General features: G+C 41.3%; 1 protein-coding gene across 3 annotated transcripts in view; it reads left to right on the forward strand.

Annotated features, from left to right (window-relative positions):
* Positions 1-18,090, forward strand: part of cdkal1 (CDK5 regulatory subunit associated protein 1-like 1) — a 477,082-nt gene that overhangs the window by 340,568 nt on the left and 118,424 nt on the right. For all 3 annotated transcript variants that reach the window (XM_012964438.3, XM_012964437.3, NM_203863.1), the window contains 1 exon segment: positions 14,277-14,339. In XM_012964438.3, coding sequence (XP_012819892.1) covers positions 14,277-14,339 — 63 coding nt within the window.

Consider the following 18,090-nt stretch of genomic DNA (forward strand, 5'->3'; position numbering starts at 1 on the left):
AAAAGCTTTACTCTGCAAAACTGCACTTCTGCAACTGAATTCAACATCAATCCAATGTGCTGTCAAACTGATATATGATTGGATAGTGTACTCTGATGTCTATGAGTTACCGTACTGGAAACCTCTGCAGATGTGCTGCTAGTCATTGTAGAGATGATAATGGTAGAAGTAGTACCTGAAGCAAAACATAGAATGTTTTTATACTCTGCTGAATACCTCACACGTAGATGTTTTAACAGTGGTGATGTGGTATACTGTTTTGCCTCCTTGCCACCTCGAGATAATTCTATAGAGCAAATACTACATTTTGCTTTCATTGAATCACCCTCTTTAACTGTGAAATGTTTCCAGACTGGACTGATTTTTGAGATTTTTTCCATTAGCTGCACTTGCTGTTATAACCTGCAAGTGACAAATTAAAAAATCTCAGTCTCAGACTGTCAGTGTCACTGACCAGACAACCATGCTGCCTCCTCCATCACACTTTGCACCATATATTACTTAACAGGGCTGCCACAGAAAATAAAGAATGGTACAGTGACTGAGTTCATACTACTTTTTCAGCAGCAATGGCATCTCATGATTCTTGACTAGTCTACTAGTAGCAGGGCCACCATCAGGGGGGCACAGCGGGTACAGCTGTCCCGGGCCCGGGCAATTTTTACTTTTAAAGGGGGCCCGGCGGTGCTACAGTTTTCTTAGTCACTCGGGCCCCCTTTAATAAAATCCGGGCCCTGTCATTGGTCGTCTGTATGGTTGCGCCCTGTGTGTACGAGTGACGTCATACGCACGGGGCGCAACCTTTTAAAAGGGCCTGTCTCCCTTCGCGTGGAGACAGACGTGCAGAGGCGTCGCCCGGGAAGGATCCAAGGGTGCTGCTGAAAATGCTGGAAGAGTACTGCTGCAGGTCGCCAATGTATTAGGGGGGGCTGCGGGACACACTGACCACCAATGTATTATGGGGGCACTGCTCTTGGCACCAGTGTATTAGGGGGGGCTGAAGGGCACACTGATCACCAATGTATTATGGGGGCACTGCTCTTTGCACCAATGTATTAGGGGGGGCTGAAGGGCACACTGATCACCAATGTATTATGGGGGCACTGCTGCAGGGCACCAATGTATTAGGGGGGCTGAAGGGCACACTGATCACCAATGTATTATGGGGGCACTGCTGCTGGGCACCAATGTATTAGGGGGGCACTGCTGCTGGGCACCAATGTATTAGGGGGCACTGCTCTTGGCACCAATGTATTAGGGGGGGCTGAAGGGCACACTGATCACCAATGTATTATGGGGGCACTGCTGCAGGGCACCAATGTATTAGGGGGGCTGAAGGGCACACTGATCACCAATGGTTAATTATGGGGGCACTGCTGCTGGGCACCAGTGTATTAGGGGGGCACTGCTCTTGGCACCAATGTATTAGGGGGCACTGCTCTTGGCACCAATGTATTAGGGGGGGCTGCAGGACACACTGATCACCAATGTATTATGGGGGCACTGCTGCTGGGCACACTGATCAGCAATGTATTATGGGGGCACTGCTGCTGGGCACCAATGTATTATGGGGGCACTGCTGCTGGGCACACTGATCAGCAATGTATTATGGGGGCACTGCTGCTGGGCACACTGATCAGCAATGTATTATGGGGGCACTGCTGCTGGGCACCAATGTATTAGGGGGGCACTGCTGCTGGGCACCAATGTATTAGGGGGCCCTGGCTACCAATGTTTGTGTGTCCTTTGTGCTGATGGGAGGGATCACTGGGGGGGGGGGAATTGGGGGGCAGGGCGTGGGAGGAGGAGGGCCCAGAAAATTTTGTTGTGAGGGGCCCCATGATTTCTGATGGCGGCCCTGACTAGTAGTAGTATGATTGATGATTTGACAAAGTTAGACGTTAGAATTAGAAGAACATTAGAAGACTTAGAAGAACATTAGAAGACTTAGAAGAACATTAGAAGACTTAGAAGAACTTAGAAGAATATTAGAAGAACATTTTTTTCCCTTACCAACTTTGAGTAAAGTTTTTTGGCTGGATGTTGATGGCAATGAAATGATGATGAAGATATGCCACTGCTAATGAGGATCTGATACACAGGGCCAAACTTGGTAACTATTGGCACAGCACTAGTGGTAATCAGCACAAGAACAACTTCGACAGGATTTAGGAGTATTGTTTCTTACTGTAAAATGAAATATTACAACTAGTAGTAGTATGACTGATGATTTGACAAAGTTTGACTTAGAAGAAATTTTTTTTCCCTTACCAACTTGGAATAAGGCTTTTTGGCTGGATGTTGATGGCAATGAAATGATGATGTGCCACTGCTAATGAGCATCTACACAGGGCCAAACTTGGTAACTATCAGCACAGCACAGTAACCAGCACAGGAACAATTCCAACACGGAATTTAGTAATAGCTGTACTGACCTATCCTATACACTCATATACATAAATCATATATACCAACATGAATACTAACTGTAGATTAGTATCACAATAGCCTTGGATACTATGCTTGTTCAAGAACTCACCCAGGCCCCTCTTATAGGCATTAACAGAATCTGCTATTACAAAATCACTTAGAAGGGCAAAAAGCCAGTACAGGTAGCACCAAAACACGTTGCCTGAATAGCCTGGCAGCCTCACTTTGGCTTACACATTCATTACTGGCTTGTGTGCCGCCCTCCTGTCCTCCCGCCCATTCGTACTCCAAGGTAGGTGCCTCTTTCTGCCATTGAACATGCTACCAGCCTGCCCTTCCAACTGTGCCTCCCAGTCTGCCCTTCCAACTGTGCCTCCCAGTCTGCCCTTCCAACTGTGCCTCCCAGTCTGCCCTTCCAACTGTGCCTCCCAGCCTGCCCTTCCAACTGTGCCTCCCAGCCTGCCCTTCCAACTGTGCCTCCCAGCCTGCCCTTCCAACTGTGCCTCCCAGCCTGCCCTTCCAACTGTGCCTCCCAGCCTGCCCTTCCAACTGTGCCTCCCAGCCTGCCCTTCCAACTGTGCCTCCCAGCCTGCCCTTCCAACTGTGCCTCCCAGCCTGCCCTTCCAACTGTGCCTCCCAGCCTGCCCTTCCAACTGTGCCTCCCAGCCTGCCCTTCCAACTGTGCCTCCCAGCCTGCCCTTCCAACTGTGCCTCCCAGCCTGCCCTTCCAACTGTGCCTCCCAGCCTGCCCTTCCAACTGTGCCTCCCAGCCTGCCCTTCCAACTGTGCCTCCCAGCCTGCCCTTCCAACTGTGCCTCCCAGCCTGTGTGTCTTAAAACTGCGTCTCCCATGCCAGTGCTCCTCAGCGCAGCCATCCTCTTACCTGCCCAGCGGCATCTCTGACCCCTGTTCCCCCTCGCATGCTCACCTGAAGCAGCCATTTTGTGCAATGTCTAAAAGTGCGTGAAGACTCGATAAGGAGGTCACGTGTTCCAATAGGATTCGGATTCGGTTTGACGCAGAGCACGGATTCATCCAAAACCGAATCCTTGCAAAAAACACAGTATTCGGCCCGAACCGAATCCGGGATTCACTGCATCCCTAGAAAATATACAGGCATATATTCTGGTTACAAAGCTGAGGAAATAACCCAACTGAAATATATTTCTGATTCCTTGCTAAGCCAGAGTCCTATCCCATGCTCTGAGTTACAGTTTCACAGTGGGAAGATGACACTGCTTGTCCTTTGGAGACCGGGGTATTTTTGAATGTATGAGAACGTGTCAAGGGGTCGCAGGGATAAAGCACTTATATGAAGCCGCTCCTGTGTGACTTTATTTCTCTTAGATTCTCTTCGGATGTCAGAGTTTGAAACACACAGGTCTTCAGGGGGGGGAGTTGTCTGTGGCTCAGAAAAGAAGAGCTGGCTCAGTGAAGAGGCCAAATGTCTGCACATTCTTACAAATGATCACAGTTTGAAAGCTCTTGCACACCTTGTCTGCTCAGCACTTGCGTATAAACACAGCAGTAGAAGAGTAGCTTATCAAGACATTCGGTCCTGTGACAGAAAACAATCTTAAATCCCATATTTCAGTGGTGGAGAAATATCTCAAGGTCATTGCATTGGTTCTGATTAAATTTCAAAATCTTTTCTCCAGTGCCAGGTCCAGGTCAAAGTAATTGCACACCCATCATGTCGGATGTGTACCATAACCGTGTAAATCTATTGCATGGTGTCTCATGTTATCAGAAGCTCTATGTTTTATTGTGCACATAGAGAGCAGTTACCATGAAATGTCCTCTGCGTTTGCGCTATGTATCTGCTGCGGGCTGAATATACATTACAATAAGGCTTTGGGAGCTGGTATGGCTCTTGGGTATTAGAAAGGCATGGCAATATTTCTAAAATCTGTCTGGAATCAATAAAAAATATACATTTGTAACTAAAGGTTTTTGTGTTTTTTTGCAAAGTACTTATGTTTTCTTAATCTCATGAAAATGCTTCAAATATTTTTTTTCCACTGTAAGCACAAAAACCATAGCAGCCATAAACAATGCTAATGCCATCCTAACAGATTAGAACATTTTGCTGCAGGAGCTTCATATCACATCAGATTCTTCAAATGTGAATTTACCCCTCAGCTTTCTATTGTTACTTTAATCTATTTCGCTCTGCTCCCTTTATCTGCCGAAACATAGAATTTGGCCTTGACCCTTCAGCTGTCACTGGATTTGTGAGTCTTTGCATTGGAGATTAAAGTGGGGGCATATTTGTCTGCAAAATGACATCCTACGTAATATGTTTCCCCCTCTGGGATAAATATAATGCACTTCTGGGTTAATAATAAATCCCTTTTAACAGTTATGTTACAGTATTATATATGGAAAATGTGAGTAAAATACTGTAAGATGTATTTTAATAAATGCTGTATAGTTTTGGCACAGTCACAAGTCTACCCGCAAGAATCAGGTAATAAGCCAGTATTATGGAATAATAACTATATGTGTGACTATATAAAAAGGCCACACACAGCAATGTATTCTTTTAGTCTCTGATCTGATCATATTGTATTTGCTAATCTGCATTCCATACCCCCAGGCAACCAGCGTCTGACTGGGCCCACTGGGGATACTTGCTTATCCCACAGCCAACTCCTTCCCCCACGCACCCCTTATACTTACTTTGCCGTGATCGGGGGAAAGCAGCAGGGGAATGACAATATTGCAGGTGGGGATCGGGTCTGGGTTGGTGAGGCCCTCTGCATTTTCCCTCGTGTCACACTGGCCCAGTCCAACCTTGCAGGCAACATTTATTTATTTTCAGAAACACCCTTGGTTTGCCCAAACTAACTTAAGGTATGACTATAAAGATTTTCATTCATCCAGGTCATGGTATATCTAGTATAAATAAATCTAAAGCAACTGGACTTGTTAAGTAATCATTGAAGACGTTTCACATCTCATCTCATCTACTCATACTCGAGCAGCTTCTTCAGTTCAACTGACTGGAATGGGAAGTCCTCAGCATATATACTCTTCCACTAATCCAGTCACAATGGCACATTGTAACTCTTCAGATATGTGACACCGGAAACTCACAGAGGTGTGAATGCTGTGGAGTTACTTTGAAAGGATTACCAAAGTATCATGCAACTCTTCAAAGCAGGTGTTACTTGTTAGAGTTGCATGAATGGATGTGTTAAGAGTTCTGAAACTGCTGGGGTACAGATGTTAGAACAGCATTGTATGTAGCAGACAGACTGGTATATGGACAGTGGACAGTAACATCAAGTGGACAGTAACATCAAGTTCACAAGGGAGGATGTCCATGAGAACAAACTTGGTTTTTAGAAATGTTTGATATCCATCCAAGAGGGGGGTAACTTGAAAACAGAAGTATACAGAAAACCCACTCATACGGATCAATATCTGTTGTTTGATTCCCACCATCCACTGGAACACAAACTGGGTGTCATTAGAACTCTACAACACAGGGCGGAAAGTGTGACAACCAATAGAGTCCAAGAACAAGGAGGAACACAAACATCTCAGAGGAGCACTGAAAGCTTGTGTCTACCCAGACTGGGCCTTTGTCAGAACAACAGGAACACCAAAAGGAATAACCGTCCTGATACACAGAGTAGACGCAATATAGTCATCCCATATGTAGCAGGAGTGTCGGAGAAACTCAGGAGAATTTTCAACAAACACCACATCCCTGTGTTTTTCAAACCTAGCAACACATTGAGACAAAAAAAATTGTACACCCAAAGGATCCAACACCAAAAGAAAAACAAAGCAATGTTGTATACGCAGTCCAGTGTAGCGAGGAGTGCACAGACCTTTACATTGGTGAGACAAAGCAACTGCTCTCCAAGCGAAAGGCTCAGCATAGGAGGGCAAACTCAACAGGCCAGGACTCTGCTGTATTTCTACACCTAAAAGACAAGGGACACTCCTTTGAAAATAGCAACGTCCAAATTTTGGACAAAGAAGACCGCTGGTTTGATAGAGGTGTAAAAGAGGTGTGCCTTCGACACCATCTGTATGCTACATACAATGCTGTTGTAACATCTGTACCCCGGCAGTTCCAGAACTCTTCACACATCCATTCATGCAACTCAAACAAGTAACACCTGTTTCGATGAGTTGCATGGTACTTTGGTAATCCTTTAAAAGTAACTCCAAAGCATTCACACCTCTGTGAGTTTCAGATGTCACCTTTCTGAAGATTTACAATGTGCCATTGTGATTGGATTAGTGGAAGAGTATATATGCTGAGGACTTCCCATACCAGTCAGTTGAACTGAAGAAGCTGCTCGGATGAGTAGTGAAACGTCTTCAATGATTACTTAACAAGTCCAGTTGGTTTAGATTTATTTATGCTAGATAACTTAAGGTATGCCCCTCCTTTGTTGCGGTCCATAAATTGGAACAGTCCCTGTCTAAATAGCAACAACTTCATACTACAACTATAGGGCAGATTTATGAATTTTTGAGTTTGGGGAGAAAAAAACATGATTATGTTAAAAATGTTTTTGCTGCAGCTGTTTTTTTTTTATTCTTAAGCATTATCATATTAAAGAAAAAATCTTGGCCTGAATAGTCACAGTTGCATTTTGTGATAGCAAAAAGTCGCACACAGATGTAAATCACACTGTTACGTTTATTTTTATTGAGGCTGCATTGAGTTCCCATTGACTTCCCATTGACTTCTATAGAAACTCAGCAGCTGTTACATTTTTAACATTTGAGTAACTGTTCAAGTTTTTAAAAGTTCTGTTAATTACTTAAAAAAAGTATTCTCAAGCTTAAAAAACAAAAAAAACCCTAAATTTTGAAAAATATGCCCCCATATGTCTGTTCCCCTTATAGTCATTTTTTTTCTTATTAGAAATATAAAGCACTTGCTCGTAACTCTATATTTTTACTGCTGCTGGCACATACTGGCAAGCAGGGTACTACCTTAGTAACAGACCTTTGCCCTGCCCCCTAAGCCCAAATATCTTATTGGTTTCTCAGATTAACTGCAACTGGGAAAACTCTGTGCCTTTTATTGCATATAGGAGTTTCTCTCTTACCCTTTGTGTGCTTTTGGCTGTTACATGGAAAAGCTTCAAATATTTCATGAAATGATTATTTTTTGCCACACCACAAAAAATATTAACATGCCCTTTATAAAATCACAACAGTTCCTCCTTCTGTCCATGTCCTTTCTTTACATCTTGCCTAACTTTGGATTATAATTCTTTTAAATTGAATCTCTTGTTTCATTTGATCTAAAATGAGGCCTCTTTGATGAGTAGAAATGTCAGCCTGTTTGTTCCGCCTTCATTAAAGATTAATAGCTTTTAATGCAGGAAGGTTCCAATGACTTTCTCCAGTTAGTGCTAATAATTGTGAGGAAAAGCACCACCTTTAATCTTTCCAAAGTCTGACTGTTATAGTGAAACAATGATGTGCAAATTTTTTTTTTACCATTCCAAATACTTTAAATATTTTATATTATATACATGTGTATATACAGGTATCGGACCCCTTATCCGAAAACCCATTATCCAGAAAGTTCCGAATTATGCAAAGGCCATCTCCCATAGACTCCATTTTAATCAAATAATTCACATTTTTCTCTGTAATAATAAAACAGTACCTTGTACAGGTATAGGACCTGAATGCTTGGGACCAAGGGTATTCCGGTTAAGGTGTCTTTCCGTAATTTGGATCTTCATACCTTAAGTCTACTAAAAAATCAATAAAACATTAATCAAACCCAATAGGATTGTTTTACATCCAGTAAGGATTAATTATATCTTAGTTGGGATCAAATACAAATACAAAAATCTGAATAATTTGATTAAAGTGGGGTCTATGGGAGAAAGGCTTTCCGTAATTTGGAGCTTTCTGGATATCGGGTTTCCGGATAAGGGATCCCATACCTGTACTTGATCCCAACTAAGATATAGTTAATCCTTATTGGAGCCAAAACAATCCTATTGGGTTTAATTACTGTTTAAATAATTTCATTAGCTGACTTAAGGTAAGAGATCTGAATTACAGAAAGATCCCTTATCTGGAAAACACCAGGTCCCGAGCATTCTTGACATACATGATTTCTTTTACCCAATTTGTTACTCATATTGCAAGGAATAAGTGATATAAGAATAAAAAAAAATCATCATAGGGGATTGCAACAGTATTGGGGCCCAATGAGCCACATAATTAAATAATTCGGTAACTAATATATAGCGGTTAATGGATATTGGTGGGTGGGTGATCTAGCTTAATAAATCTGGTGACTGTGGAAGCATACAGGCAAGGGTATATACCAAATGTAATGTCAGGGGTAGCACAGGGCAGCTTTAGTCCCATATGATACTTTTTCTTATACATCTGTTTGCAGCCTTTTCATTCTAAATTATACCTCCCATAATTTTTTGTGTGTGTTAATTTCTGCAATTGCCACGTTGTTTGCCCATCCCCTGGTGCGGGAGGTATATTTTTTCCTAAGTAATTGGACATGCCTGTTGTTAGGATAAGTGGGACAAGAAGTACGAAAAACTTGTTTTTTTTCTCCCTCTACATTACATTCTGACATACGCCTTGAAAGCTAACATTTAATGTCTGAAGAGAATGTCAATTGTCAGGGATGATTTTAAAAAGCTACAGTGTCATTTTCTCAATTTTGCAGATTGCCATGGTTAGCCTGTGGCATTAGGTTCTCTCGCCTTTTTCCTATATTATAGATCTGGAGGCGGCTGCTGCTTTATCGTGTGCACCTGTCAGTCATCGGGGAAATTGCTGACAAATGAATGTGCATTGCCTCATAATGACACACACAGAGCTGGAGACATTTGGACTGATTGTCCAGAAGGCAGGGACATAAAGACTGACTGAGAGTGACTTTAATATAAATCTCTTAGTATCCTGTATAGTGCCAGAGTATTGGGCAGGCAGGGAAGAGTCAGCAGCACTTGAGAAAAGCTGAAGGACTGATTGCTTTTAGGGAAAAAAAAAGTAATTAAACAGATTTTGTAAGATTTGCAGACAGACTGGATCTCTTTAGATTTAAGCTGGCCATACACGTGGCGATCTAACGATGGTCGCACGAAACATCGTCAGATCCGCCACACACAGTCAGGGCTGAAACAGCAGATAAGGAGGTAGAAACAATAGGATTTCTACCTCCTTCTGCCGATTCAGCCCTGACGGCAGATTTTGGTCAGGCGCCTTCTATGGCGCCCGATCAAAATTTTCTAACCTGGCCGATCGGCGAGTCGTCCGATATCAGCGAGGTTTTGTACGATAGTATCGGTGCGTGTATGGCCAGCTTAAGAATACATGTACTTTCCAATGTTTGTAGAGGGTTGGTCTCCTAGCTCTTCTGCCTTGCCTTGGCATAGAGGAACACAGGCTGGACATTCTTTCAGCTGCTTATGGACCTGTGCAATAGAGCTTTTATTTGATCTTACACCTTTAATAATGCATTTCTGTGATTTCTTATACGAGCAACAGAAAATATATAATAATTTGAAATGCAGTGGACATTTAGCCCTTCTTCTAGCTTTGATACAATATGTGGAGCTAGTGCTGTTCTGTGGTCCATCCTAGTCTTGCTGATGTTTATTGATATAGAACTCAAGTGGCTCAGGCTGCAGCCTACCATTAGAGATGTCTGTCTGATCAGATTTTACCAGAAGAGAGTGTAAAGGGCCCCTCAAATATATTAGGCCCTCTGGAAACAATTGTGTATGTGATGGTTTTGCACCTATAGTGCACAAAATGTAAGAAATCATATGGCTACCCTTTCTAAAATTTGCTGAAGACAGTTTAGATGTTTAAAGTTCATCCAGGTCTCCTGCACCAAACAGGATGAGCGACATTGCCATTGAATGTATGTGTGCCCGGTTATATGAATAAACTGTTCCCATGTATCTGGTGCTGAAGAGTGGGATTTGTTGTAGGGAACCCCCCTTTTGATGAACCCATCATTGTAATTTTCCTGGACATTTCCTCTCTTCTCCTTAATCCTTCATGATTTCAGATTGATACTACATTGTATTCTGAGATGAACCTGAGTAGAATCCCCAAAACATTGGGATGTATTTGTTCAATAAATAAGGCATAGTACTCAGTTTCACCTGCTGAACAGTGTAGTGTTTAGGCTACATGTACAGGGATAGCTAAATGGCATGCTCTTTAGAAATGCTGCAGATTTTGGGAAAGTGACTATTATGTGTGTTTACACATGTACAGATACATCACATATCCAGGATTCAATCAGTGGTTTTTTCACATTTTCCATTATTTAGAATCCTTAGTATCAGAATGGGAAAGCTTGTGCCACACATATGGGAGGAACACTGAGCTGTAAATTATCGCTGACAATTAAATATGACGTGAACTCACTAAACTTTGGGCAAAAAATATGCACCCCATAGAAATTTGATGCAGCCTGCCACAACTAACAACATGCTACTTATGCTTAGACCTTTTTACAGGGATCAGGATCTGTCAAGCTAATACAATTTAGTGATTGTTTTCAAACTTAAATATTGCATATAAGATTTCAAATTGGGTTGGTATTTGAGGAGGAGTTGGCATTCAACTTCAATGTGGCCTAGACGTATGTGCATAGGGGGCCTTTCTGCAAATTAGGCACGTGAGGATATGGGCAGCTACAATGCTGGATGCTGTGCCAAGAAGATATAAACTCTGAAATCACTTTAGAAACAGTGTTCTCCACTGGCAGGAATATCATGGAAAATAGTACAGCGCTTCCTTTAATTTTAGCAATATCTTTCACATATTAAAGTGCTTTTGTTTTTACACTGTGCACTGATTTATATCTACACCTGATAAAGGCAAACAAACCATCTCAAGATATAAATGTGAAGGGATCTAGATGTCAATGCAGTTTAACAGAGGAACTCATTTCTTGGTCTCAGTGCTTTTTTGGAATGAGATACAGGCATGGGATTTGTTATCAGGAAACCCAATATACAGTAAGTGACAAATTTCTGGAAGGTCATCCCCCCTAGACACTCTTAATCAAATAATTAAAAATTTTACATACTTTTTTACAACATACTTCCTTTTTTCTTATAATAATAAAACAGTTCTTTGTACTTGATCCCAACTAAGATATAATGAATCCATATTTGTGTCAAAACAATCCTATTGAGTTAATTCATGTATGGAGACCCAAATTACAGAATAATCCCTTATCTGGAGCCTCCAGGTCCCTAGCATCATTGATAATATGTCCAATACCTATATTAGGAGCAATGCCTCACAAGGTCAAACATCTTAGCTATGCCAACATTTACTTTTGAATCTAAGAAAATACGGTCTTTCGTATATGGGCAGGGTTTACTTTGAGCATTCCTCTTTCTTTAACATTAATGGGGACTAGGAAATTAAATAGTGGCTTGGGTCCATCTGTCTACTGCCTGTAATGGTGTAGGCTTTTGTGCTGTACTGCATCAAGCATGGGGTTTTTTTGGACCAGAAATGCTTTGTGTTATTTTGAAGCCACTATTATTCAGTCTGCCAAGACCACCTCTGTAGAAACGGGGATAATTAGATGTTCACTATTATCTCAGGCTGTGGTCAAGTGCTATCAGCCTTGCATTGTTTCTATGCTCTCTTGCAACTTCTAAATCTAAAATGTACCTACTCTGACCTAATAAAGAGGAAAAGTGTCTGAAACTTGACAGCACCCTGCTTCCAAATTAAGGATGCCTGCTGTGGTTCCTTTCTCTACCAGCCACAATGTCACATGCAGAAGAGAAATTAAAGGAGTTTCTATCAGCACGGTGCTCCACTCATCTCTATTGTTGGAGCGCAATGCACTGCATTGTCATGGCAGAGTTGCTCAAGGTCACTCCAAGCTCTGCCTCTGAAGCTCTCACTCCGCTTTTGTTGCTTTGCTGCTTTTTCTGCTCCATTGTGCGGTGCTGACAGAATGCACTAGTTTTGTTTGCTGCTACAGTTTAAAAAGCCATCTAAGAGATATGTGCATAATATAAGTGTTGGTATCCTGTCTGTCTTTAACATTTGTACAGTTGTGTCTCATCCCCAGTTCTTGTCCTTTAATGTAATGGATTTCAAATATAAGGGACAATCAATTAATAATAGAGATCCTGTATGACCAGTCAAAAAGGGCCAAAGTCAGAAGTATACAGCCCCAGATTAAAGGGCAAATCAAACATCCATATCAAAGACATATCCCAAACTCAGCACAAAAAATTTGAAAGGAAAAATCACATTTTTATTTCAATATCCATGTTACATATAAACATATACAGACCCCACTAAGTGCCGCCTTACGTGCTTCGTACCCTTCCTGAACTTAGTCATAGGCAGTTGTGTCACAATTGCTAAAAATCCAAATCTCACAATTTGCCAGCTAAAACCTGCTGAGTTAATGTAGAAGTCAATGGCAGATGTCTCTCCTCCGGAGAAGCCTTCTTTGCTTTGAAACTTTAGAGGTTTCAGATTTTTGACACTGTGTTTTTTGTGGGACAATTCGAAAAAGTTGCAGTTTGCATGTGGAAAGATGAAAATTGTAGATTTTTTGCGACTTTTCTGCAAATTTTTCCACATAGGCTTTTCATTTCAGATTTTTTAGTAAAAGCCAGACATTCGTGGAAATGAGTTTATTCCAATGTTAAAATAAAAAAATGATAAATGTTAGAGTTTTAGTATATCTGCTCCCACATATGTACTGTTCATATTGGGATTATACCTTTTTTATCACCAGAATAGTTTAATAAATGTCTTATCTGATGTGCAAACAGCACATCCGTTGTATAGCATGACAGCTACAGGTTGTTTCTTCCCTGAATGTGCATTTATTTCCAATTTTCCTTGGGAGAGACTAGTTTAGAGCTCTGGGTACATGTTATTCCCAATTCCATGAAAGAATCAAAATCCTGTGTGACAGAAGTCATCTTTTTGAATCCTAGTTCCTCAGGGCTAGTTTTACTGTGTGTTTTGTAAACATTTAAGGTAAGCATTGAGTGAATGTCTCATAGATGTACTTCTATATTTAATAAAAGGTACTAAGTTTGCCCTGGAGCAGTAACCTATAGCTACTAATTAGATGTCTGCGTTTAAACGGATGACTAGTAAATTCTACCTGCTGATTGGTTGCTATGGGTTACTGCACCTGCTTCACCTTATTTTTTTTTTTATTTTTATTACATAGCGCATGAATAAGCCCCTAGTACCTTGCACATCATTTAAAAAATGTATGGGGTTCTGTTGGGGGCAGTGCTCGATGGCATCACTAGACCATTGCTAATTAGAATTAGGATCCAGTTTGTGGTATGTACAAAATGTACAGGTAATGGAACAGTAAAATAGGTTAAAAAGGATTAGTATTCTGGTACTAACAGCAAACATCCTTGGATCGTTGATCAACTATAGCACTAGGGAAGGAGCTGTGACGCCATCTTCCCGAATCTCTTGGCTCTGGATGAGGATACTCATTACAACACAGCACATTCCCATCACATCAGAAGACGGCTGATTGAAATACTCAAGCATCCTAGTTATACCACATTGCAACCTACACAAAGTTAGCTCTGTGTCAAAATTACTTTCTCATCCAGAGGATAAATCCAGTATTGTAAGGGTCTATTTGGAATCAGACAGAATTACGTGGTAATATTTGTGTTAAGGCAGCCATACACAAAATCGGAGCACATCTTCACCCAATATGCACACCTAAGCTACCGTATAGGTCTGAAGGACCCAAATCAGCAGCTTTAATGGCCACCTTTACGTGTAGTGTTCTGATTTTAAATATGCATAATAACTATATGGTTTTCTTGTATTTGCAGAAAAAGCAAAGGACCAAGGAGCTGTCCCAACTCTTCCATTCATACAGTCCCTATGATCACAAGGTAAGAAATCTGCAAGTTGTTTTTAAATTAAGCTGTTCTCAAAGGGGTTAATTTGTTTCATACATTCTTATATAATATAGATATTGCTATTTTAGAGAGGCTCGGTGAGTTAGAACAATGTAGTTTTAATTGAACAGAATCAAGTAGGTAGATACAGTACAGCATACAGTGGCTTGCAAAAGTATTCGGCCCCCTTGAACTTTTCCACATTTTGTCACATTACAGCCACAAACATGAATCAATTTTATTGGAATTCCACGTGAAAGACCAATACAAAGTGGTGTACACGTGAGAAGTGGAACGAAAATCATACATGATTCCAAACATTTTTTACAAATAAATAACTGCAAAGTGGGGTGTGCATAATTATTCAGCCCCCTTTGGTCTGAGTGCAGTCAGTTGCCCATAAACATTGCCTGATGAGTGCTAATGACTAAATAGAGTGCACCTGTGTGTAATCTAATGTCAGTACAAATACAGCTGCTCTGTGACGGCCTCAGAGGTTGTCTAAGAGAATATTGGAAGCAACAACACCATAAAGTCCAAAGAACACACCAGACAAGTCAGGGATAAAGTTATTGAGAAATTTAAAGCAGGCTTAGGCTACAAAAAGATTTCCAAAGCCTTGAACATCCCACGGAGCACTGTTCAAGCGAAGGAAAATGGCACAACTGTAAACCCACCAAGACAAGGCCGTCCACCTAAACTCACAGGCCGAACAAGGAGAGCGCTGATCAGAAATGCAGCCAAGAGGCCCATGGTGACTCTGGACGAGCTGCAGAGATCTACAGCTCAGGTGGGGGAATCTGTCCATAGGACAACTATTAGTCGTGCACTGCACAAAGTTGGCCTTTATGGAAGAGTGGCAAGAAGAAAGCCATTGTTAACAGAAAACCATGAGAAGTCTCATTTGCAGTTTGCCACAAGCCATGTGGGGGACACAGCAAACATGTGGAAGAAGGTGCTCTGGTCAGATGAGACCAAAATGGAACTTTTTGGCCAAAATGCAAAACGCTATGTGTGGCGGAAAACTAACACTGCACACCACTCTGAACACACTATCCCCACTGTCAAATATGGTGGTGGCAGCATCATGCTCTGGGGGTGCTTCTCTTCAGCAGGGACAGGGAAGCTGCTCAGAGTTGATGGGAAGATGGATGGAGCCAAATACAGGGCAATCTTGGAAGAAAACCTCTTGGAGTCTGCAAAAGACTTGAGACTGGGGCGGATGTTCACCTTCCAGCAGGACAACGATCCTAAACATAAAGCCAGGGCAACAATGGAATGGTTTAAAACAAAACATATCCATGTGTTAGAATGGCCCAGTCAAAGTCCAGATCTAAATCCAATGGAGAATCTGTGTCAAGATCTGAAAACTGCTGTTCACAAACGCTGTCCATCTAATCTGACTGAGCTGGAGCTGTTTTGCAAAGAAGAATGGGCAAGGATTTCAGTCTCTAGATGTGCAAAGCTGGTAGAGACATACCCTAAAAGACTGGCAGCTGTAATTGCAGCAAAAGGTGGTTCTACAAAGTATTGACTCAGGGGGCTGAATTATGACGCACACCCCACTTTGCAGTTATTTATTTGTAAAAAATGTTTGGAATCATGTATGATTTTTGTTCCACTTCTCACGTGTACACCACTTTGTATTGGTCTTTCACGTGGAATTCCAATAAAATTGATTCATGTTTGTGGCTGTAATGTGACAAAATGTGGAAAAGTTCAAGGGGGCCGAATACTTTTGCAAGCCACTGTATAAGACCAAAGCAACACTGGTCATTTATACTATTGTAGCTTAATTGTAGCTTCTGACTTATCCAATGTAGCTATCTGCTCTAGGGGTGCTGCTGCCATGAGGCGAGAAACTCTGCCAGCTTCCCTGGAGAGCTGAAATTCAGATTTTTACATAAGAAATTTGGCCATTCTAGTGCAGAGAGCACAATTGCACTTCACTAGCGATGTGGCCCCCTCTGATACAACAAAAGTGTTCTGGGGCAGCACGGAGACAAAATGCCCCTGATCTGTGAGGTATTGATACACTGGTTTTTTAGTTTGGCTTAGAATGCATGAGTATCTCAAGGCTGGAGGGAAGTTTAGAAATGTTAAAAGGTAAAGAATGGGTTTCAAATATGTATTATTCAAACAGTGTTCATTATCAAACAATGAGGTAAAGTTCTGTGTAATTCTATTTCCAGTTAAATTTAAAAGAAAAACCTTACTTGGTTTTGGGGCAGCATTGTGACAGATTAATAGTGATTCATGATGAAGGAACCACACACATTTTAATACCTGTCTTTTCTCTATATTGTTCTCTGTAGTGCAGGGTTTTATTCCTGCGCATATGGAAATTCCATTATTCTTTTATTAGTGCTTTTAATGGAATGTGGCCATTTGCTGCTCCTGCTGCCTCCTATGTTCATATCCTTTGTGGCATTCTATCAAAGTATCCTCAAATGATTTTGGCTTCACTTGTGAAGACTTACACACTCCTTTACAAATTAGTCATTAGGCAATGTGGATTTGAATGTGACTGCAAAGATCTTTCCCTTTTGATGTTTGTTTTAGAGCCTTTTAATAAATTATAACTTATCTGCCATGTGGAGGCCTTTTACAGCTGCCAAAAAGTATTCTCCTGGTCTGTTTTATTGCACACATGTTGTGTGCCTCTAAATACTTGCAGGTGAGCTAGGAAATGGGACTGAAAGGTTAATTGTATTTGTGGAAAGGCTTTTTTTTCCTCTTTTGATTTGCTCATTAGTTGTGAAGTAGGGTTCGGCTGACAATTATTTAAGGCTAACTAGCTGCCAAGAGTTTAAAGCAGGTCTGTGGTTTTCATTGGGTGGGGGACTTTGGAGCACAGGATTGAACACTACTATGACATGAATAAATGTATTTGACAGTAAGTGAAATATTTCTGTTCAGAGAGGATATGTAAGAGATCTGAAGACCTGCTTGCCCCGGTGAATTAGCTTACAGAGCAACTAACCTCTATAGAAGCAAGCAGGGGTCCATCTGACTAAACAGCCAGCTTGAAAGTTCTTTGGCTGTGAACCAACAGCACTCCACCAACTTGTGACCATTTTATTTTCCATGAGGCCAACACAATTACATACTAAAGTTACTTCAGGTACAGGTACAGTTACACTCAAGGACAAACGTAAAAATGAAATCTTTTTTTTTTTTTTTTGCTGGAAGATGTGATTCCCATAGATAAAAGTAATATTCTGTTATCACTTTTCTGCCTGCTTCCCACCTACTCATTTTTAATGGGAATCCAGTCCTTCTACTGGTGCACCTTCAACCTTTTGACTAAGTAGTCAAAACCTAATTTCTCAAGCAAGCTGGTTTTGCTTTAATGATGCCCTGAGGAATTTGATGCAAGTTAATATTAATTAAGGGGAAAATGTGTTATCTATGCACCATAACATTCTTTGCCCTGGGGCTTTGAATTATATGTTGAGGAGGTGTGGCCAGCTTCAGATAAAAAAACTAACCACAGGCATTTGGTTTAGGAGTAAGGACAAATAGACTTGAATGATTATGGGTCATTCAACCACAAGGTGGGGTATCGTTAAAAATATGACCCAAAACCTAAAAAACAAGTGAGGAGGTAATCACAAACAGACAAGAGCACGAGCAGAGCTAAATATGCATTTAGAAGAATCAATAAAGGTATAGTGAAACTGGACATATGGGTGGGGCAATGAGCAATGGCTTGTGGCTAGGGGAAGAAAGATTTGTGTACATT

The sequence above is a fragment of the Xenopus tropicalis genome, chromosome 6 (genome assembly GCF_000004195.4).
Source record: "Xenopus tropicalis strain Nigerian chromosome 6, UCB_Xtro_10.0, whole genome shotgun sequence".
Lineage (NCBI taxonomy): Eukaryota > Metazoa > Chordata > Amphibia > Anura > Pipidae > Xenopus > Xenopus tropicalis.